A 25,362-nucleotide genomic window follows, 5' to 3' on the forward strand; every position below is an offset into this window, starting at 1 on the left:
GGTATTAGCACTACTAAATAAATCATAAAACCAATTCAAAGAAAGAGGCATATTGTTTTTTATGTTTTGCGAATATAATAATTAACATCAACAAATTTATCATGTATTTACGTCTAATGGGAAACACCAAGTTATGTACATATTTTTATTCATATTTTTATTATTTAAAAAATAAAAAAAACTAATAGTCTATTCATTAAGTGGTAATAACATTTAATAACCTCACTGCTGAGACTTAATAACAGCATTTTTATTAGTTACCTATTTGTTTGGGTATTAACTCACTATTTAAATAAATATTATTTTAGAAAATTCTTATACGCTCAATTATTGAAAAAAAAAGATTTCTTATTCACGTATTTAGAAAAAATTGAAACCTCAATTTTGAACGATACCTTTAGGTGTAACCAACAAAATGCCTTTATTTAAAAAATGGCTAGAGATTCAATTACTTTTCGAGATTAAAGAAGTGGACTTTGGTATCATACATTAACCTATACCCAATTAATTACGGGGTACTACTATGTAAAAATAGAAGTATTTGACACTTTTAAATGCAAAAAAAAGATAAAACAAATGGCTGCGTGTAACAGGCTTAGGGTAGCTAGTAATATTATAAGAGATACAAATAAGCATATAATAACTGGCATGTGCGAAAGCATATCTGTCGGGACTGTTCGATGATGAACGACGTCCAGAACCGGTCTTAGAGGCAAGGCAATACCTGCATACTTGAAAATAGTAAGATCAGCAATACTACAAGCTTTGCAGACTGTGAAACTCGGTAAAACTGTTTGTTCTGATCAAATACCCATAGACCTTATCAAACTTTCTGACGATAATGTAATTGATATTTTTCTGAGCTTCTCCAATCGTATTTATGATAAGAGAGAAATTCGTAAACAATGGTTATCATCTACTTTTGTGCTCATACCCAAGAGACCGAATACAAGAGCTACAGCAATTCTACCGAACCATCGCAATTGTGGCATTAAATTGTGGCACTTATGAGCCACAATTTAAAGTTGTTCTTAAAGATCATTCAGGTAGAATTTACAGATGACTCGAGGAAGACATAAGTAATACACAATTTAAATTTCGTGAACGACTTAAAACACGAGAAGCGCTTTTTGGGATTGGCATTCTTTCCAACGCTGTATCAATATAAACCAAGTGGTGTATGCATGTTATGTGGATTTCGAGAAAGCCCTTGAGAAAATGAAACATGATAAGTTACATCAGCTGCTGGTTAGCAAAAACAATGATCCCAATAAAGTCAAAATAATTACTAAACTATATTGGGGACAAAAAGGCAATATACAGGTAGAAAATTAACCAACAGAAGAAATAGAGAATGAAAAAGTAATTTTTTAATGCCAAAATCTAAATATCTAGGAATTTGGATAAAACAATCGGGTGACCAGACAAGAGAACTAAGAACGAAGATAGAGATAGCGAGATCAACATTTATATAAATAAAAAAGTTATTTACAAATCAACATGGAACTTAGGATGATGATGTTGCGGTTTTAGGTTTTTTTCACATTTTTGTATAGAGTTAAAGTACGAACCCTCATGAAAACCCGCATGGACAACCGGAAAGCTTCAATATTTGTGTCATATAATTAGAAAACACACACTTCTTCAACCGATAGTCCAGGGAAAAATCAGTGGAAAGCGGGAGCATTGGCAGACGCCGGGTGTTTCGCTAAAGTACTTAAGAGAATGGTTTAATTGTAGCAATTTTTAACTGTTCAGATCTGCAGTCAACAAGGTTTGGATTGCTGTGATAATAGTAAGCCTCCGATAGGAGATCCACTATAGGAAAAATATGTATACGGTTTTTAAAAAAACATAAGTTGCTTTTTATAATATAGTGGAATGGTTATGGCTTAGGGTGGCCTTTTGCACTGCGACCATTGTTGATCTATGGTGCTGCCTTCTTCTGTCTTTATATATTTAATACATGGTACAAAAATTAGCGTTTCTCCAATAGATGTAGAAGTGAAATACTTAACCCGCTATACTTCACTTCTATATTTAATACGTTCACGAACAGAATCAGTTCCTATTCGCGGCGTATGTATGCATGTTTACCTACAAAAATTTAGCAATATCGATGTGAACTTACAAATGTCAATGACTAGCTTGAACATGGTTTAGACAATCAAGCTGATTTTTCTTTACACTTTCTATACCTTATCAAATCCTATCGTCGGGTCTTAAATGGCTATACTAAAGCCTTCTATTCTAGGATACGCGTAGCTCTTTTGGGGCTAAGATATTTTGTACATTAGTAGCACTGGGTGCAAATCATACACCTAAAGTATTCCATATATGTCTGATGACAATACAATTTTAATTTAGAGAGTTTTAGAGTTCGGTGCTAAGGCAATGTCCTGAATGTTTTTGGAGAGTTTTGTCAATATTATCTCCGCTTCCCAAATTACCAGTGGAATTTTAGAGACTTCTATCAACTGCCAGCTTTTAAAAAGTTTTATATCTAGGTTTTTATATTTTGTGATTTTTTCTGTTTCAGTTTCGCTAAGGTTATTAGTCAATGACATCGCTACATCCATAATAAGATAGGTTTCCCTATTTTCTCGATATTAAGAATATCACGTCTGTGTCAACTGTCCATCCACTACTGTGGTTGTTTTTAGAACTGCTTGTGGCTGTACAGGTTGTAAAAAGACCATTTTTTAAAGCCAGTTCTTGGTGAATAATTTTAGCAGATTGTGACGGTTCAGATCGGCTTAGATACTGAGGAAGGTCGAAGTGGATAAGCTTGAGGCATTTGAAAGATGGTGTTATCAACGTTTAATAAGAATATTATGAACCGATAGACTTTCTAACATAGAATTGCGCCTGAGAATCCAAAAAGAGGAAGAAATAATTAACATCTTAAAAAAGTGTATTTTTAAAGATGTTAATTACTCTGTAATTAACATCTTTATTATATTCGAGTTTTCTTAACTTGAAAACTCGAATACTTTGGACATGTAAGAGGACCTAAGTATGTGCTTCTCCAGAACATCATGGCAGGAACAATTAAAGGAAGAAGAACCCAGGGAAGGAGAAGAACATCGTGACTTAAGAACTTAAGAGATTGATTTAGATTAACATCAAATCAGTTATTTAGAACAGCTGTAACTAAAGTACCGACGAGGAGAAGGAACGTAAAGAAGAAGAAGAAGAAGACGATGTCTGCAAGTAGTCGGAAACCTGCAAGGATTTGTTCTACCGACTCGTCTACTGTATTATATTTTCGGCATTTATCTTTGACTTTGAGTTGAAGGCAGTGTTTCTCGTAACTTCCTGTTTTTATTAGTCTTTCTTCCATGGCCTATAGAAATAGCTAATTATTTTAATATCTCTTTTATTGAAGAACCCAAAAATATTTTAAGCACTTTAAAACAAAATAAAGATATTTCATCTAATATCCAGAATGTTTCTTTTGCATGTTTTTTGCATAGTATGAGCATTGTGCCTTTCAGTAAGGGTGAAGTCCTAAATATTATAAAAAATAAAATGAAAAATTAAAAGTCTGGAGGACCTGATGAAATACCATTATCTGTATTTAAAAATACCGCGGAGGCTTGCATCAGACCATTAACATATCTTATTAATATGTCATTCGAAAAGTGAATATTTCCAAACTCAGTAAAAAAGTGTAAGGTTATTCCTGTGTTTAAAACAGGGGATTCTAATTTGGTTGAGAATTATAGGCTAATAGCTTTAACTCCTGTTTCTCAAAAATATTTGAATATGCAATGCTTGATAGGCTTTTAGCTTATCTAATAAAAAACAAAATATTTTCGGAAAGACAACATGGTTTTCTGTTGGGTAGATCTACCTCGTCTGCCATTTTGTCATTTTTATCTGAGGTTATCGATGCACTTGAGGCAGGTGAGCGCCCTGTGGTATTTTTTTGCGACCTAAGCAGGGCGTTTGACTGTGTCAGCCATGATGGTTTGTTGTGCAATATGGAGTCATACGCCATTAGAGGTGTCGTCTTAAATTGGTTTGCCTCTTTTTTAGCATTTCGGACACAATACGTGGAAATAAGGAATAAATTAGGTTCATATTGTACAAACAATCTTCACACTGATTTGGGAATACCTCAAGGTTCGGTGCTCGGGCCTGTGTTGTTTCTTATATTGTAAATTCATTGCCTACAGATTTACTGTATAGTCACGTTGCTATGTACGCGGATGATACATCAGCCCTTATTCGCCAACAAGGTACAGAAAATATGCACATTACTGCGGGAAATGCATTGCACGAGCTAAATAACTGGTTTGCTCTAAATGAACTTTTCCTTAATACCAAAAAAAAAAATTATATGGTTTTTTGCACTCATCAAAGTCAATTAAATGTTGATGCTTGACATGCATTTGAGCAATAATGGTAGTTTCTTGCAACGTCAACAGACAACAAAGTTTCTTGGCTTGACACTAGATGGCACTCTTTCATGGGAGGAACATTGCAATTATTTGGCATTAAAATTAGGTAGCATTTGTTATGCCATAAGAAATATTAGGTCCTTAATGGATAAAAACCAGTTACTTTGTGTATACTATGCCATAATCCACTCTAGGATTCTGTATGGGATCCAATTCTGCGGTTTTACATCGTATGCGTGTCGTGTATTTATTGGTCAAAAACAAGTTATTAGATGTATGGCGGGAGTACCCCCTAAAACTTCCTGTAGATCGCTTTTTAATCACTTTGAGATTTTAACTGTTCCGTGTATGTATATATTTCAAGTGTGTTTATTTATTTTTTAAAAATCTTAATTTATTTGTGACAAATGGTTTTTTTCATAATTATCCAACTAGACTAATAAATGATTTATCTTTGTTGCGTACTAGATTAACTCTTTCAAAAAATTTTATGCTGAAAATATGTCCAAAAGTATTTCATAAATTGCCAAATGACTAAAAAAATTGCAATAGTTGTCAACATTTAAAAAGAAATTGAAAGGTTTAATAGAAATTGAAAGGTTTGATAGTGTAGGTAGATTTAAGTATATAATGTTTGAAATTTTAGCTTCTTTGAACATGGACGAATTCCATACACTGTATTGTATCAATTTTGGATAACAAAGATTTGAATTTGAAGCCTTTGGTTTCTTAGTAGAAGTAACCTAGAGCAATGCTAAAGAAGACGGTTTGTCAACATTGCATTATCTGGCTATAAACCATGCTCGTGAAACTCTTTGTAGAGCTTGCTTCATCAATGAGTCTTGTTTTTATTGGAATGAGCTTACATTAAGTTCGACATCTCTATATTGAAGATCTATAGGTGAATACCCTCGGTTATCTTGGGTTATTACAATCATTTATTGTTGGATTCAAGGAGTCGTTGACTGAGACTTTGCTCTTGGATTCTGCATAACTTGTAGATGTTCACCATTCCCCGACCAACTTCTTTACAAGATAGATAAAGTCTTTTTATTGGCGCATTCGTGAGTAGATATTAAGACTTCATCAGCATTCGGCGTGTCGTTCTGCCTAGCTCATTTACATCAGTATCGGACCATTTTAACATTCCAAAAGTGTATGCAAGGGTAGTGTAAAATAAAAGTCCCATGTTACTTGGTGTAATGACTTTTTATTAATAATTATTCTATTCTTACATTCGGTTTAATTTGAATATACTTTTTAACAGTTCAGCAATAAACTGGTGTCATCGTACTCAATATCCTGGGAATGTTATTACTCCATTATTATCCATGATCCTTTACAGTAGATACTGCCCAAGTGTTCAGGGCAGCGTTTTGATATTTGGTAAAGAGTTTGGTATTAAAAATGTTGACTACTCTCTTTTAATCTCTAATAATTTTTCAGATAAAATCCTCTTAAGTTGCGTGTGTTCAATACATTGGTTTTGCGGCCTTCCCACATATTTATAAGTATCTTCTGGATGCAGATTTTAAATGTCCTGAAACTGGTCGATTCTCCACTATGCCTTTTGAAGTCCAAATAATATACATATGTCACTTTACATTACTCGTTGTATTGTTATTGAGAATATTGATTCCCCAAGTGCGCGTAAGACAATGTAGTTTCACTTTCACTTTGAGACATACCTTGTAGATTTCCAGTATTTTCGTTAGCAGTTAGTAATAGTTAAGAAGTTAGTATAGTGCTTATATATTCTGTTGTTGAGAAGTCGCGTAAATAGTTTGTACACAACTGACAGGCAAGTAATTGAACCGTAATTGCTTGGTATATTATGATCTCCATTCTTAAACAGCATATATATTTTCTTTTTAGAAAGAAAATCAGGAATCTTGAACAATGAACCAAACTTGGAAAGCATGCTGGAAGATTCTTGAGCAAAAAATTACTTAGTCGATTTGGACCAGGCGATTTCTGGTTGTTGGCCTTACTGATGATCTATGAAACTTCCTCAGCTGTAAACTTATTTTCAAGCATATCTCCAATTTGCGATAGTCTTATTTGGCATTTGGTATCCATTCATACTCCACCTCATAGTGAGGTTCGTTTGACCATATAGAGCTCCAGAATGATGAATGTTTGATGTTTCAGCCTTTCTTATGAAAAAGGATCGCATGTTACTAATTTGCTGAGTTAGTTGCTTGTCTACGTCATCCTCTTCCTCCTATATGTCGAGGTAGCGTAGATCGTTCTACGGTACTGTAGAATTCTTCTTTGTCCATTGCATTAATGACATTAATCTGACCGTTTTATTAATGTGCACAGTTCAGCACTTATTCAATCCAAAGGTCATTCCTATATCATCAGAGAATTTTTCCACTATCTTAAGCACCTGTTCTAGTTGATTTCGTGTTGCCGTAAGAATCTTTAAATCATCCATATAAAGTAGATGGTTTACTTGTGTTAGTTCTCTATTATTCTTTTTTAGGCGAAATTCGTACCTAGTTGAATTGAGTTGGCTAGAGAGTAGGTTTATGGCAAGGCAGAACCAAAGTGGACGTTAATCACTCCGTCAACTGAAAATGGTAACAATACCATTTGATTAAATGTTTGACACTTTGCTCGTTCTTCATCCAGCCATTTAGTGTCGAGGTTGCATTCAGTAGGTACTGTTAATTGAGTGCCCCACAACTCGATGTTTTCTTTAGTGGGGTAAATGCTATTGTCATCGTTTGTTGGAGCAGTGTCGTTGAGCTTTTAATAAAATTGCTTCTTTAAGCGTTTAAAAAGCAAATTATCTTGTTTCCTTTTATTACTGGAATTATACCTTTTTAACCTATTATTATTATTATTACTTTAGGCCAAAATGGCTTTGACTCCCTCAGAGGGGAACATTCACTCATCCCAGACACTCAAGTATCAAAGGGAATGAGCTTGAGGGGGGTCCTTACCAAGTTATCGGGCCCGTGGTGACGATCAATGGTGTTGGTTCCCAGAAATTTTTTCTACAATTCGGACTGTATTTAATAGCACCACTTTCTGTAGTTCTCTGTATATATGTTGATTAAAACCTAGTTCTTCCATGATTCTTTCCAGGTGCTTTTGTATGATTCCCGTAGTCGACATTATAATTGGTATTGTTCTAACAATATTCATTTGCCATTGCCTCTGTAGCCGTCCTTCTAGGTTGCGGTACTCTGAAATGTTGTCTGCATGCTTTTCAATTAAATTGTTAGTATTGGGAATAGCCACTTTGATCAGTTAAAATAGTACGATCCCAATAAAGCCTAAGGTTTGCATTTTCCAGAAACCTTTCTGGAACATACTTATAATAAGAACGCTTTTCATTCTGCAGAAGTTTCAGTTTTAGAGCTAGTTCTTGATGTATAATTTTTGCACACATCACATCGTTTGAGATTTATATCTACATCGGTTATCTTCAATAACTGGATCTTTTGCTGTGAACTTTAGATAATTACGCGTGGGAACAACTTAATCTTGGATGGTTAAAAGTAAACCCTCTGTTTCGGGAACCATTTGTCCTGAGATCAGCCAATAGTTTGAAGCACAGACTTTCTAAAAAAATAATTTCTTAAATTATTAATTTGTTGGTCTAATTGCTTTTCTAGATCGACAAATCCTCTTCCTCCCTCGCATCGTGGTAGCATGACTCTCTCAACCGCATTTCTGGGATGATGGTATTTGTACTAAGTAAGAAACTCATTTTCCTTGTAAGTTTGCAATATCCATTCTACGTCATGTAATTACACCAAATGAGTAGCCCAGCATTGAACAGACGTATGCCTTAAAAAGATATTTACTGTTAAATCTAGTACTTAGCACCCTTCCCATTCTTTTTTGAAATTCTCTTATAAGTTCTTCTTTCATAGTCCGATGGTCGATTTTTGTACTTGTTTAACCCCTAAGTACTTATAAGTCTCCCCTACTTGCATTGACTGGATCCAGTTTCCATTCTCCATCTGAAAATTACCTGGAATAATCTTACCTTTTTGGATATTAAGAGTCCGACACTTATCCATCCCAAAATTCATGCTGCTGTCGAAAATTCATCGACGATCTTAAGCATTTGGTCCAGTTGATGTTGCGTGGCTGCGAGTAGTTTGAGGTCATCTCTATAAAGCAGATGGTTTACTTAAATGATATCGTCATTGTTGTTTCTGATAGAATATCCATAGTTAGTCGAGTTTAATCTTCGTGATAGAGGGTTCATTGCCAGACAAAACCAAAGAGGACTGCATCCCATATCATTCTTTGTATATCCCTTTTGCTCCTCTGCAATAATTTGGCTGTATTGGCAATGCTCGTAGATGCTTTGGGCAATACACGAAGTAAGAATCTTATACATCGTTGGTAAGCAGGAAAATGGGCGTTATTTTGCAGGATCCTGTTTATTAGGATCGTCTTTGGGCAGAAGATGAGTCGATCTCTGTGTAAAAAAGGGCATTAATTAAGGATTAATCAATATGTCATTGAAAAACTTAGTTAATCGGTCGTGTGTATACCCTAACTTCTTTATCCAGAAATTGTGTATTTTGTTGGTGGTTTCCAGTTGTGTGCATTTTTTATAATATTTGTGACTTCGTTGGTTGTCAAGGGATTATGTCTCATTCCAGGGACATTAGCGACACTTTCTCTCTCTTCATTAATTCACTTGGCGCGTTGATTGCATTGTGCCGGTATTTCAAGCTAGTCTTTCCCGAACTGCTGAATAAGTTCTTTAGTAGGATATGTACTATTTTTGTAGTTGTCGGGTGCCTAGAAGAAGAAAAGAAGTTTTTGTTAGAGTATAACTAAGCAGTGTTGCACAGTTGTGTTTTCTGCGTTATGTTAGGTGTGTATGCAGTTTTTAGAAATTATTTGCTCTTTTTTTGCAGTGTTTTGTTCTAGTTCCCCCTGCATACTGAGTTAGATTAAAGATTTTTTTTCTCTAATTAATAGTGTCGTAACCTAAATTCGTCACCCTGAAATAAATGCGCAGAATCATTTCATTTATGGCAGATATTTATTTCATGCGCTGTTTAGGCAATTCTATCTGGGTGAGAGCTAGCTGAAGCTCAGCACGTTCGATAGATGGAATCGGTGTTTGAGTTTGACTCCTTTGCGTTTTTTGTAGTTGTGATTGTTGGGCTGTAGTTTGTTGACCGTCAGGTGTCCGCCTCGTTAACCTCCTGTCACTGACGTCCCGCTGTCTACATGTCCTGTCCAGCGCCAGCTCCAGACATGCCCTGGCGATCCCCAGGCAGCGACCTTCTTCCAAGGCGTCTTTCTTTCCTTGTCTCTATTTTCATGGGTGTGTGCCACTATTTAACCCAGGTTGCCCTTTTCGACCAATGCGACTGCCTTTTACGACAGGCAGAGCATACTAGAGGCATAGAGTAATTAAAAGTATAAGAGGGTTCAATCCCATAGTAACACGTAGGCACCATCTTTACCCTAAACTCGATTGCAGCATCACGGATGCGGTCTAACCGAACTAAAATAATTGACATTTGTCACAGTCGGTAAAATAGTTCACTGTAATACCGATCCGTCATAAAAATGAAAGGCGTGCTATTCAAAATTTTAAAATGGCGCGAAATTTAAAATTATTGACCCATTAAATCAATTTTTAACAGCGTAAAGGCTGTGAATCTCGATCACAAACTCTAAAAAATTATGAAATAGTGCAAGTGTATTAATTTAATTTTTGAAGAGGCTAAGAGTGATAATGTATGTAATTTAAGTTTATTTTTTACATTTTTTAATTGAACTCGTTAGTGTTTTTGACATTAAATTCATCAAATTTGCTTTTAAGCTTTTAAGTTAAAGCATTTAGGCCCCTAGACCCCAAAAAAATAAATTGTTAATAATGCACTTTTTCATTGATTTTTAGAGAATGTGTGGTGCCATCAAGGTTTGTTATATCATGTTATATTATTATAACCTCGATTATAACCTTGTTCCGAGGTTATGTTATTGTTGTGTCGAGTTTCACTTTATCTTCTTTGAAGGACCACCCATGAGGGAACTAAACTCTCCTTACTTTTTTATGTATTTATTTAAAATTAAAAGTACAAATTGTATGCTTTTATGCTTCCTACAGCCTAAAGTTCTAAATCGAGTCGTGAACGTGAACGTAACGTGAAAGAAGCGAGAAGAGTCTGTCTTTTTGACAGGACCGCTGCAACATCAAACCAGCGCACTTCAGTTACTCGCGCTGTTGTCGCGTTTTTCACTAATTTTTATTTACTGAGACGGAACATGCCGCCCCCGTTGAAAAGTCCTACTTTTCAAAACAAGTATACTATAGTACTATACAATAGTACTAAAAATAGCTAGAATCTATGATAACATAACATGAAATAAACGAAAACATGGATTCTTAAATTTACATAATTTAAGCACTTTAACGTTTATAAGTCTTCCACTGGTAGAACACAAACCTTCGATAAGGATCTTCTTGACGTTGTCCCATTAGCCGGGCGAACTGAAACAACCCTCACGACGTTGTCCGCTCCTGGGTGCAACATCACAATCCGCGCCATAGGCCAGCGCAAGGGTGGCATATTGTCCTCCACCAAAACCACAAGCGTGCCCACCTTCACCGTGTTCTCGAAGTTTTTCTTCCACTTCGTGCGTGTCTGGAAATTGGCCAGGTATTCTTTCGACCATCGGGTCCAAAACTGTTGATACAGCTGCTGCAACCTCTGATACCTGGATAATCTGGATACGGGAATGTCTCGTACATCGGCTTCAGGAGAACTGGCTAAAGAATCGCCTATGAGGAAGTGGGACGGTGTCAAAGGAATGTAGTATTTATATCATTAGAAATCGGTACGAGAGGACGAGAATTTAAACATGCCCCGATTTGCACTAGTAATGTGTACATTTCATCAAAACGCAGCGACGAATTGCCCAAAACTCTTTTTAAGTGAAACTTCGTTGATTTCACTGATGCCTCCCACAAGCCTCCTACATGGGCTGATCGCGCCGGTATGAAATGCCATTTTATTTCGTCCCGAGCCAAAAATGAGGTAATCGTCTCATTGTGCGCTTTGCTATTTAATAGTGTATAGAGTTCCATAAAATAATTGTTCGCTCCAATGAAATTGGAACCGTTGTTCGAATATATGTCGCTAGGTTTGCCGCGTCGAGAACAAAATCGTTTTAACGCGTTAAGAAAGCTATCTGTCGTCATATCCGTTACTAACTCCACGTGGACTGCTCGCGTCGCGAAACAAATAAAAATACATATGTATGTTTTAATTAACTTACTTCTGCGTAATGTACCCTCTTTTACATATATCGGTCCCGCGTAATCTACCCCACAATTCGTGAACGGTCTACTTGGTGTGACTCGTGAACGCGGTAGAGACCCCATTAAAAACTTACTTGGTTTTGGAGCTACGCGGTAACATCGTACGCACTTGTGAATTATTCGTTTAACTGCATTCTTGCCGTTAATTGGCCAAAATTTCAGTCGAATAACTGATAACAGGTTTTGAACACCCGCGTGTAGGTTTTTTAAATGTTGCTCTAAAATAATAAGGTCAGTTAACTTATGTTTGTAAGGCAAGATTATTGGATGTTTCTGATAATAGTCTATATCAGAGTTTGTCAATCTACCTCCTACCCTGAGAATGCCATCGCTATCTAAAAAGGGGTGTAGACTGAGAATCTTACTATTACTGCAAACATTTTCCAATTTTTTAAGATTCGCGATTTCTTGCGTAAAACATTCACCTTGTGCCTTTCGAATTAAAAGTAAATCAGACTCATGTTGCTCTTCGACGGTTAATACATCGGAAGAAGCTTTTATTTTCTTTAACGTGCGATTTTTAAATCTACTAATATAAGCTACCACTCTACGTAATTTGTTCATATTCGAGAACTTGTCAAAAATATTTATATCATTTTCTAACGCTTTACTCGTAACATTTAACGATATTGTTTTTGTTTTTAACTCAGGTAAATTATCCATCATATCTAAATTTTCATCGAGCACACAATTTTGAAAACCGTGTCTTAGAAATTCGGGTCCGTAAAACCATATTTGGTTTTCGATTAGTTCTTTTGGGTCTAACCCACGTGAGATAATATCTGCAGCGTTTTCTTCACTTTTGACGTGCCTCCAATTTCTTATACTAGAAATTTCTGTAATTTTTGTAACTCGGTTAGCTACAAAGGTCTTGAGGTTACATGGTTCAATTTTAAGCCACGATAACACTATAGTTGAGTCCGTGAAATAAATAGTTTTACAAATGTCAATATCGAAAATTTTCCTAATTTTGTATACTAACTCCGCGAGTAAGTGCGCTGCGATTAACTCTAATCGAGGTAAAGTCTGTTTTTTAATCGGTGCTACTTTAGATTTTGCCGTTAAAAGTTGTATTTGTTTTTCGCCGGTTTCGTTTACAGAGCACAAATACACACATGCGCCGTACGCCTTTTCAGAACACCTCATCCGGTAATTCCTCATCCCAATCTAATTGAAGTTGCCATAATGTTTGAATAAGCAACTTTGCGTTTATTATGGCTGGACCTATAAGTCCGAGGGGATCGAATATTTGCGATATAACAGAGAGTACTGAGCGTTTTGTAACTTTATTATTGCTAATTTTAATGTTTACAGAATATTTTAATATATTCCGACTTGCATCCCAAAATATCCCTAATGTTTTAAGTTCTTTCTTGTCGTGAAATATAACTAAGTTTTCTTCTGGTTTTTCGGTTGTCTGTAAAATATAGTTTAAAATTGACCTTTCGTTAGATGACCATTTTCTTAAGTTTAAGTTGGCCTGAGATAAAACATCCGTGATTTCGTGATAAATTTCTATTGCTTCACTAATCGAATTTACGCTTAAATATAGATCATCCATGTAAAGCGAGTCTTCAATAATTTTTGAAATCCTGGGATATTTTTCTTTATTTTTTATAGCAAGCTCTTTTACGCAACGGGTCGCTTGAAATGGTGCACTTGCCGTCCCATACGTCACCGTATTTAGTTTATAAACTTTAATCGGTTCATCGGGATTCGTTCGCCATAAAATCTGTTGAAACTCGCGTTCGCTAGGATCGATTAAAATGCATCGATACATCATTTTAATGTCCGCGCAAATAACATATTTTCTAAGTCTTGATCGCAAAAGAATCGAGAATAGATCTGATTGTATCGTCGGTCCGGCCAAAATCATATCATTAAATGAAACACCGGTTTCACTTTTCGCGCTCGCGTCGAAAACTACTCTGCATTTTGTCGTTACCGAGTCTCTTAAAACTGCAGAATGTGGCATAAAAAATGATTGATTTGCGATCGATTGGTCCGAGTCTAAATAACATTTAAAGGTCATGTGCCCCAAAGTTTCATATTCGTTCATAAAAGCCGTGTATTGATCCTTTAAGTTTTTGTATTTATTTAATCGCGTTTCTAAGTGTCTGAATCGTTTGAGAGCCACTGATTTAGAGTCGCCTAGTTCGCCTTTAACATTTTGATTGAACGGGTATTTTACAATAAACGTTCCGTCGGTACTGCGCGTCGTCGTTTCTTTAAAATAGTTTTCGCAATATTGTTCATTTTTTGACAATATTTTTTCATCCGAAAATTCTTCGAGTTGCCAAAATTTCTTTAAAGATTCGTCTAAGTCCCGATTCGTAATTTTCGCAAAATTACAAACTGTTTTTTCGTATTGTTTGTTAAAACTTAAATTCCCGCTAAAAATCCATTCTAAACAGGTTTTTTGTAGGATTGGCATATGATTTCCTAGTTTTATTTTTCCGCTTTCGAGCAATTCAAAAAATATGCCAGCACCGAGTAACGCGTCTATTTCCTTTGGCACATTAAACTGTTCGTCTGCTAAGTTAATGTTTTTAGGGTAATTTAATAAGAACTTATGAAATTTAAAAAGTGGCAATTTTTCTGTTATAAGGGGTAAAACTAAAAATGATAAACCTATCTGAAAAGTATTAAATCGCGATTTTATATTTGTGTAAGCACGATGCGAGATATTCGTTATGATTTGGTTAACTCCAGATAAAGGTAAATTTATTTCTTCACATGATACATTTAATTTTTTACATAGGGATTGGCTAATTAAATTTGACTGGCTTCCCGAATCGAGTAAAACATTGCATTTATGCCAACACCCGATATTGTCGGCAATAAATATCGTTGCAGTTGATAATAGGACGTGATTTTTATTAAATGTCGAGTAAGAAATAGAATCATCAGACATTCTTGGTTCATTTATTTCATTATTATCGTTCCTATTTACATCCTTACAATTAAAACCATCCATACTGCAGAAACTATGAACGCCCGGCCTGACTTGATCCCTCATGACATCAGCTCGTCCATCCGAGTCGCGTGAATCATCGAAGTTTCTTATTTCTCCATCTCTTTGATTTATTTCGCCGTGTCTTGACGGCTGCTGCGCTTGCTGCTGCTGCTGATTTTCTCGCTGCGACGTCATCGGCGTGACTTCGGTTTCTCTCCGTCCGAAGTGGCGCTAGTGAAAGGAAGTGTTGCCGTTGTGAGGCGGAGGTTTTCTCGTTGCGGGTCGATACTGATCATTATGCAGAAATGTGTTGTGTTTTAATTCACATTTCTTACACCCACTGGATTTACAATCGAATTTTGAATGCCCCGGTCTCAAGCAATTCGTGCATAACCTGTGCTTTTTTACTTCGTTATATTTTTCGGATAACGATAGATTTATAAAGCGAGGACAATAGATGAAATGAGTTGTTTCGTGGCAAATATAACATTTGTTTTCAAAGGCATTCGGGTTAGGGGTGGAATAAAAATACTTTGGGTTGTCTATATATGTTTTCTTTTGAGGTTGAGGATGTGTATTTTCGCGATTTTCCGATTTTGTACTGTCAAAGTTAATGTTAATTGCCTCAAGCGTGAAGCATTTTTTACTTAAAAATTCGGATAATTCTTGCAAAGTTGGTAAACTGTTGTTCGATTGTTTGTTTTCCCATTCTCTTTTACTTCTGTCATCAAGCTTTTGTAAAACGATGGGAATTAGAAGCGTGTCCCAATATCGCACGGGTAATTCTAACTTTTCAAGGGCCGTTTTATGTTGGTGTAAAGTGTCGAGTAGCTTTCGTAGCTGGGCGGATGATTCTTTAACTACGTTTGGCAGATTAAACAAAATATTATTTACATGGTGATTTATGATTGCCCTTTTATTTTCATAGCGGTTTCTCAGTAAATCTAACGCGATCGTGTAATTTACCGCGGTTACGTCTAAAGAATCAATTAGTTTTAGCGCGTCATCTTTACAACAAATCTTTAAGTATAAAAACTTATCGATTTCACTGAGGTCGTGTCTATCATTTACCACCAAATTAAAAATATCTATAAACCCATACCAAGTCTCGTACTTTCCATGAAAACTTGGCAACCCCAGCTCTGGTAGTTTGGCTACAGCGCCCGTGCCTTAGAACATTGAAAGGCTAGAAGTAGCATGCCGTGGAACTATAGGCAGGTTTGTTTGCTTGCAACATCTCTGATGCAATGATGCCAAGTGCTTATAGAGAAATAGCAAAAATCACTTTATAATATCATAAAAATTTTCAGTTGTTTCCGAAGGCACAAAATAATACTACTGCTCCCCTTTAATAAAATATCAAGCATTTTTTAAAAATAAATTTGATAAGATACTCTATATTGAAGTCAATATCAGTTAAGTAAATGAAAATAAAGTACGAAGAAACGAGAAAACGGTAATGGCATCGCAACGCCGCTCGATCGCATTGTTTATGTCACAGATACAAGCACTCTTTACCAGTGACGTCGTCAACAAATATTTACCTGATAAATTTTTATTAATTAATAATTAAAGAGTTTGAGTATAAGTAATATTACCATTTATGAGCTATTTATGTGTTTTTTTTTAATGGACTTCATTAGAGGAAGGTCCTAATGAAAGGCAGCATTTTTGTCAAAGCATTTTTATGAAAATTAAATATTTTATTAATTTAATATTATAGATTTCTTAATAAATCATGTTTTAAGACACAAATTTTTAACATTTTGCAAAATTTTATTGTTATTGTTATATTGGACAAAACTCAGTTTTACATCACTTACTTACATCACATAATATATACTTCTATGCTGCTGACTTTTTCAAAGGGACAGTATTGCTTCAGCCGAAAAAGTTAAAACTACAAGGATGTTCAAATTGTGAAGGAGTTGCAGGTTTTTTGTAGGTTATAAGATTTGTATTATGAGTATTTAGCCTGTATAATGGTTTTGAGACATTTAATAGTGACCTATATAATACCTAATACCAAATATTATATCATATTAATTTATACTAAAAAACAAAGCTAAGAATAAAGACTATGTACAATAGATTAGATTAGAGAGTTTATTAGTAGTAATATACAAACAAGTGCTTTTACAAGTCAAATAAAATATGTAGTATGTTGGGCTTTTCCATAAAATCATGTTATTATTTCACGTAAGTATTTTAATAATGACTTGAGACATCTAATTTAATTTCTTTGGCGCAAATTTGCTTGTTGCAATCTTCGAATTTTGATTTTTTGTTCTTTATTTTTTTTCCATAATCTGGTGACAAGTGATTAAGCTCTTGAAACGGTGGAATCATCAGTGCTTAGGTCCTCAGGATATCATTTGATTTTACCCTAGAATAATATACATAAAAATATAGTATTACCAAAATTAAAAAGAAAAAATTAAAAAAATGTATTATGATAATCCAATTGATCAATAAAATGTATGTTATTATAGAGAATCTTTGTAATATCATACATTTGATTAATTGCATTTAATTAAACAAATATAATACAATAAAATACCATATCACTTTTAAATAAGATATATAGAATAGGATGATACATGGCATAAAACTAGTAGTCTATTTTGAGTGTATTTATACCTTTTCCTTGGCAGAGTCAGGGAATGTGTAGCAGTTAAACAAAAACGGCTTGGATGAGAAATAGTAATTGTTGACCTAGACTCCACGGTTACTGTAGAACTATAATTCTCAGATGCAGTTATTGTTGATGATGAATGATCAGATCTGTAATTATACAAAATTTGGTGTATCAAGAATATTAATCTATTTTAATTATCCATACGTGTCTAAGTAAGTATATTAGCTTCACTGTTTGTACTATATACCATTTTGAAAGCTAAAGAAGTTTTTGCACTCTTCAGGAAAGCTACCCCTGTAGCTTTGAAGGGTAAATCACTTGGTAAATTAACTGAATTATTGGCTGCTGTGTTTTTAACCAGTGCATCAGAAATCCTAGTAAAAAAATAGTTTTACACACATACCTAATTTAATAAGTATTAGGTATAAATAAATCTTATATGAGTAACACTAATACTTTTTGTGAAGAAGCTGTATGTTTTACAACATAGCCCAAGCACAAGTTTTAAAAGGTTGTTTTTTTAGCTTACATAATGTAGTAAATAAAAGCATAGTAATAGTAAATAAACCTTTATCAATAATTCTAAGGTAAAATATACTCATACCTATAAATATACTAGAAAAATATATTTAAAAAAATTACCTTTGAGGTAGAGCTGATTTTTTTAATAAAGTCTGGCTACTGATAATATTATCTCCCTTATATCACTTCTAAGGATGTGATCTGAACAAACAAATATGTTCTTTTTAAATGTGTTGATTTCCATTAATGAAACCCATTGTTCCCTTTGGGCATAATCATTGGGCAATCTATAATAAGTATTTGATATTTAATCAAAAAGCAGAAAAAAATTACAGTAATAAATTAATATGTGGTGCCAATTACTATATATATTATTGTAAGTTGCAATAAGGTAAAACAAAAAAAAATTATGGAACAAATTTTAAAGAAAGACAAAATTAACTTTATACATAGATATCAAACTATATATAGATAGGTACATAGGTATTATGCATTTTTTCTGCCAAAACAACAAAAAAAACATAAAATCCTGTAATAAAACCAGGGACAAAATTCTAGTTTTATATCTTTTATAGCCTATTAATAGATGAATATGTTCAAAAAAATATTTAGATTTAAAAATATAAATATGTTGGTATTTTACGCACACTTTCACATTCAAATTTTTATTAGGTTTATATCTATAAGATCCCCTATTCTACGTTTATGATGATGGTTACCCCATGATGTGATGTTATGAAAGTATCGGTACTTACTTGTGAAAAGATCGGCTTGAATCACGTTTTTATCATGATGCGGGACAAACGACACAAGTTTTTGCCATCCTAGCAATTTAAAAAAACACTAAAACGTGGCCTTTTTTCCTTTTTAAACCAAAAATTAAAGAAAATACACGAATCCCGAATATAAACAAAGAGCCGTTTGACAGATGACACAACGCGTATGGTTTAGGCGCTTAAGCTCCGGTGTTGTCGCTTCAAATTTTTTAGAAGCAGTTTTAGGAATAAGAATGTTAATAATTTTGTTTTTTTTTTTGCTTAAGGATATTATATTTATTCTTAAAATAGGTTAATTGTAGTATTTATACTGTTTATTTTAAATTTTCCTATAAAATATAACAGAAATAAGTTAAATTAACGTTATAATGTTTGTTAAAATATAGCTAAAAATTTCCTCCGTTGGAAATTTGTGTCGACTTGACAACAGAGAATCGGCACATATGTTTGTAAATAAAACACCCCTCTTGCCCCTGTGCACATGTTGGACTCAAACAAAGTTGTTGTTTACTAATTCTAGCCTTTCAATGTTCTAAGGCCCGTGCCCAATGCCAACGTTTGCTGAGGTTGAGGCGTTGCCAAACCGGAAGAATTTATTTTCGCGCGTTGATTAAATTCGGATTCGGATAAAAGTTTCTTCGCCTACGAGATAACCCTGTAAAATTCAGATTCTGTGTCTAAACGGTAGTCTTTTTCTTCCGGCAATAAGAACTCCTACCGTGTCTGAATCCGATCAAATTCCGAGAAGTCGTCTTCAACACTCTTTAAACGCATTTCGATTTGAAATATTTCGTTTTTATATTCGCGCAAAAAATTAGAAACCCGATCTAATCTTTCACATATTACTTTACGTGCGTGCTTATATTCCTGAATTTCATGATCGGCAATGGTTATACTTTTATTTTTCTTACCCATTTTTGGCTCGATTCTTGTCAAAAATGGCTCTTCAACTCAATAATACTTTCGTGTCAATATGCCAAATGCTTAGGCAAACGAGATACACCGTGTAAAATCAACGACCGTTTCAAAAATTCGTGTAAATTAACAATATACGATAAATACAAATACATACGTGAAAAATCGAGTGATTTGGCAACATCGCTTGACGCTCCGATTACGTGTACACACAACGAGAACAAGGAATTTTTGCAAAATGGCCGAGTCAATAAAATTATGAAATTTACGAATACCAATTTCTAACTACATAATATACTACGGAAACGAGACTAACTACGAGAAAATACGTGAAAGAAGGATTAACGTAAAGGATAGGCTGGATAGGAAGCATAGAACGATCTAACCTTATTCGTGTGTCGAGATGCAAGCTTCAGATTTTTCCATTCGCCGCCATTGTTTACCACCATAGGCCGTGTTGCTTGGATCTTGAATCCGCTCGATTGGACCAAAATGTTGTGTCGAGGTTCACTTTATCTTCTTTGAAGGACCACCCATGAGGGAACTAAACTCTCCTTACTTTTTTATGTATTTATTTAAAATTAAAGTACAAATTGTATGCTTTTATGCTTCCTACAGCCTAAAGTTCTAAATCGAGTCGTGAACGCGAACGTAACGTGAGAGAAGCGAGAAGAGTCTGTCTTTTTGACAGGACCGCTGCAACATCAAACCAGCGCACTTCAGTTACTCGCGCTGTTGTCGCGTTTTTCACTAATTCTTATTTACTGAGACGGAATAGTTATTGTTATAATATGCGTCACAACCAAACTGTATTCAGAGGAATCAAGCATACAATAAATCAGTCTATTACCAAACCTTGTTATAGTCTTATTTCATACACTCTATGGTAACTACCTTCCACATGGCGACCCTGCCTAAAGATCCAAGGCAAATTCGGGAACGTTTAAAACGTGCGTGAAGTAAAACAGTTGCAGACTGCAAAAATACCTCGTAGCTGTACCAGTGCCAAATAAAGAGGCATCAACTGTAGCAAGAGCTATCATGGACAACTTTATTTTAGTTTTCAGCCCCATGAAAGAGATCCGAACGGATTTGGGTACCGAATACAAGTTAGGAAGTTATGGAGAAGTTGTCTAACTTACTGAATATTAGCCACAAATTTTCTACCGCTTACCACCATCAAAGCATTGGGGGGTGCGAAAGAACTCATAGGGTATTAAATAAATACTTGCGATCATACGTTAATGAAACGCGGACAGACTGGGACAGTTGTCTTAAATATTTTTCATTTTGTTATAATACAACACCAGAAGTTTTGCATAACTATACTCCTTTTGAGCTAGTTTTTGCAAAAAACCCTGAAATTCCTAACGAACTGACAAATAAAATTGACCCGGTTTATAACATTGACGCTTACTACCAAGAAGTTCGACAACGCATGCAATTTTCCTTACAACGAACTAGAATTTTTGGTCAAATCGAGAGAAAAACGCAAGGTTAAATACGATCAAACATCTCAAGGTCTCAATTTAGAGCCAGGTGACTTGATTATGATTAACAACGAAAATCGCACAAAACTTGATCCTTGGTTCAAAAGTCCTTTTGTAGTAATAAGTATTGATAATGTTAACTGTACAGTGAAAAGTGAAAACGGAAAAGAACTTAAAGTGCATAAAAACTGAGTGCAAAAGTACTGCCAAAGTGCCAAAAGTGATAGTGAGTAGCAAAATAGTTACAGATTGAAGTCATAGTATGATATAATAATAGTAGTAGTTTGTTTTCAAATTGCTTCTCAAACATTTCCCTCAAGGGCGGAGGAGCATGTCATAATAATATGTAAATAGTATTATTATTATCATTACTATGTACTTGAACTATTGTTTTATTTACTTTATATTCGTATCAAGAATTATTATTATAGATTAAAATTTATTTCATAAATCCTAAAATTGTATAATTTAGATAATAGTTTGAAAAAAAAAATCAAAAAGGTAATTTAGATTCAGGGTCAAGGTGTTATTGTAACGCTACATCTTTTCAAATGGACAACGAATATCTTCCATCATGCGCGGATGAAAGCCGTTCTTTCGAAAGGGAAAGATGTGGTGCCATCAAGGTTTGTTATATTATGTTATATTATTATAACCTCGATTATAACCTTGTTCCGAGGTTATGTTATTGCTATAATGCGTCACAACCAAACTGTATTCAGAGGAATCAAGCATACAATAAATCAGTCTATTACCAAACCTTGTTATGGTCTTATTTCATACACCCTATGGTAACTACCTTCCACAAATGTGAAAGAGATCTTACAGTCCAATACGCTATCAAAAAAAGATTTAATGGGTTAATTATGTAAGACAATATTTTAGAGATTTAAGTATAATATATTAAGTCCTATTTTGAGAATTAAATGCTCGATACTAACAATGTTAATTTCACTGTTATCAACAAATTAACAAGGGTAGGGGTAGAATTAAAGTCAATTGTAAAGTAAGTTTATAATTTATTGTCTTAAAAGGGATCCTGATACAATTTGTTTTTGTCACACAACAACACTGTACATGGTATGTATTTTGCTTTTTCTACATTTAGAGGATATGATACAAAAATTACAATTTATCAAATTGATAAATAAATTATTTATAGACATAAGAACTATATTTCTCAAAAATATGCCCTAAAAATTTTAAGTTTACTACCTACTTTTTTGTACAGAGGGTACCCAAAAATGTTGGGGAGTGGTAATATATAAAAACTAACCCTGTAATTAAAATATTCTTTATGCAGAGTATAATATTAAAAATTAGTTGACACTGATGTATACCCTAAATTCTAGATGTCATCGGTCCTTTTTCTTAAATATTCAAGGAGAATCTCTGGATCTTACTCCCATCTTATCGAGGTGAGGTACCTCCTTGAGTAGTGACCTGGTAGAATGGAAGTTGTTTCACTTATTGTGCTTTTGGTACTTCCTAGCAGCAAAGCACTGATGATACCTTTCGTCAGACCTAGTAAAAATTGGCCTAGCATAATTATGTTCATTCTGAACATTATATTGAGATTGCTGGATTATGACAGCAGGTAATAAAGTCAATGTATCTTCTCAAGGTACTTGTGCCTCAACCAGTACTGGGGCATTTTGAATAATACTTGGGCCAGCAATTGGGAGAGCACACTTTCTTAAACGAGTATGCATAGTACTAGTAAATGAAATATCATCAAAATGGTCTTGACATAAATAACACCTTGTTGAGGTTGGGCTTAAACCAAGTATTTTAAACCATTCGGAACTCCTAATAATGTCACTTTCAGGAAATTTAAAGAAAATTTTATTTTTGTATGAATTCTCAATAGGCCTATAGTATGTATTAGAACAAGTAGGTGCCTTGCATTGAATTTTCCTGGTGATAACATCATTAGGGCAGTTTTAAAATGGTAAACAACAATTTTAGGTGACCTACAACATGGTGAAAACTATTTGATAAAAAAAAATTGCACTTACCCCATCCTAGGGATCTGAAACCACACAATAAAACAACAAAAAAGCTTCTATATGATGAAATTACACTTTAATGACTTTAAGCTACATTTTTAACTATTTTTTGTTGAGTAAAAAACAAAAGAACACACCCAATGAGCGCCAAAATAAAAAGGAATAAGCAATGGCGACGATCAATGATGCGAAGGTGGGTGGTGGGAAAGGACGAAAGAAAATCGATAATCTAATGACAATTATGACGGAAGTTGGCCCTCGATTCGGTCTAACCGAACTAAATTTTTTAGGTTAAGTTTTAGAACTTGATGATCAGGTTAGGCTACCTTTCGAACACTCTTTTAATATTCATTTCTCTATGACTAGACGATTATTATGTGTTAACTATCTAACATACTTACATAATTTCGAAGTCTACGATATATTTTACACATCTAAATATTATGCAAAGCAAACCAATGTTAATCTAAATATTTCTCTTTATTTTAGGTAGCTACCTTTCAGTAAGGAAAACAGCCATTGTATGCAGCGCACTACCCATACTTTTTGTTTTACTCTTCATTCAAATGCCCGAGTCTCCCTACTACCTTATCCAAAAACAAAAACTGGACAAAGCACAAAAGTCCTTAAGATGGCTAAGAGAAGAAGATGTAAATGAAGAGTTTCAAAAGATGCAAGCTGATGTCGCAAGGCAAATTTCTGAATCAGGAACGTGGAAGGATCTGTTTATTATTGGAAGCAACAGAAGAGCTCTGCTGGCTGGAGTTTTTCTAAGATTTTCTCAACTGCTTGGTGGTATCTCGGCATTTGCTACTAATACCCAACCTATTTTCCAAAAAGCTGGAGGAGACTTCAATCCACAACTATGTTCCATTATTTTCCTCGGGTTGTGTTTTGTGTTAAATTTTTTTGGAAGCGCAGTTGTTGCCAAACTTGGCAGAAAGAAATCTTATATATACTCGCCTCTTGGCTGTGGATTATCGCTTTTAACATTATCGATATATTTTATCTTAGATGAACATACTACAATTGATTTGTCTAAATTCGGCATGCTACCTTTAGTAGGCATGATAATTTATATGATATTTTTTTCTTTTGGAATGGGAGTCGTACCCACATTAATGCTTTCAGAACTCTTTTCAGCAAGTATTAAAGGCAAGGCACTTTGTATAATGAATATGGTATTTGGTACAGCTCTTTTTGTTAGCAACTTTATTTTTAAACTAATGGATAGTTATATAGGATTATATGCACCATTTTTAGTGTTTGCTATAAGTTGTCTCTTGACTTCTGTTTTAAGTATTTATGTAGTCCCTGAGACAAAAGGAAAAACTTTAGAAGAAATACAGCAATCCCTGAAATCTAAAAGTAAACCTGAAATAAAGTCTGAAAAATTTAACAAAATTGATTTGCCATAATAACTGTTTTATTGTTTTAACTGTAATTATGTTTTAGCCAAGTAAATGTTAGGTTTTATATTGAAATAGAATGACTATATGAAAAATATTTAAAAAGGGTGGTAAAAAGGTGGTGCTTATAACATATTAGATCATAGGACTTTAAGAAACGACACTTAATATAGATTTAATAAAATAATTAGTGATATGAATATTGTTTATATTTTGTTTAAAATTAACTCTTAACTGTGTTAAGATGATTCTTTTTTCTAAACATTTTTATACTTTTTAGGATTTATATTAAGTCTGAAAATAATTTCGCTATTATGTAAATTTCGAGATGTTTTTAATATATAAATAACTAAAAAAAAATTAATTGTTTTATTTCTCTCTTCTGTTAACAAATTAATTTAATTTTCACTGATTTTATTCTTCTTCAAAGTCAAAGTCAAAAATAGCTTTATTGTTACATAACATCATCTGTTGTTAACAAAGCATTATATAAAACCTTAAAGATAGTTGACAACATAATCTTTTAAAAAAATATAAAAATTTTAACAATTCTTATATACATAGAATATAGAACACACCCAAAGAAAAGGTAGTAAGAAGTCACATTACGCTGCGCAAAACTCTTCACTGTCAAAAAATTGTATTTAAAAACTCGTCTAGAGAATAAAATGCTTTAGCAAGCAAAAGTTTCTTTATATTTTTCCTAAAACGTTTTCCACAATTTATTAGCCCTATATAAAGGGGTAGGTGGTTAAAAAGCCTTCTGCCCCCGTACACAAAAGAGGACTTAATCTGCTCACTTTTTGGGATAGGCAGAGGTAAAGAGAAGGTTGTTCGGAGATTGTAACCCGAGGAGGGAGAGCCAAGCTGATGGCGATATTTTTTGTGGATAAGACAAACAGTCTTTAAAATAAAAAGGCATG

At 34.1% G+C, this 25,362-nt stretch overlaps 1 protein-coding gene and 1 long non-coding RNA gene across 3 annotated transcripts in view; one reads left to right on the forward strand and one right to left on the reverse strand.

The window, feature by feature from the left end:
• LOC126734596 (facilitated trehalose transporter Tret1-like) overlaps positions 1 to 24,750 on the forward strand; it is an 89,689-nt gene extending 64,939 nt beyond the window's left edge. Inside the window, exon 3 of one of the 2 annotated variants that reach the window (XM_050438290.1) lies at positions 23,520 to 24,750. In XM_050438290.1, coding sequence (XP_050294247.1) covers positions 23,520 to 24,448 — 929 coding nt within the window. In that variant the 3' untranslated portion in view covers positions 24,449 to 24,750. The remainder of the gene's footprint in view (positions 1 to 23,519) is intronic. The other variant, XM_050438288.1, reaches the window with a different exon arrangement.
• LOC126734597 (uncharacterized) lies at positions 16,927 to 19,135 on the reverse strand. Its single transcript, XR_007660096.1, has 3 exons — positions 17,961 to 19,135; positions 17,523 to 17,692; positions 16,927 to 17,464 (listed from the first exon to the last, which is right to left on the reverse strand). It is a non-coding gene; the product is annotated as an uncharacterized LOC126734597 (long non-coding RNA).
• Positions 24,751 to 25,362: the final 612 nt, after the last annotated feature.

Source organism: Anthonomus grandis, chromosome 3 (assembly GCF_022605725.1).
Source record: "Anthonomus grandis grandis chromosome 3, icAntGran1.3, whole genome shotgun sequence".
In the NCBI taxonomy this organism is placed as follows: Eukaryota; Metazoa; Arthropoda; class Insecta; order Coleoptera; family Curculionidae; genus Anthonomus; species Anthonomus grandis.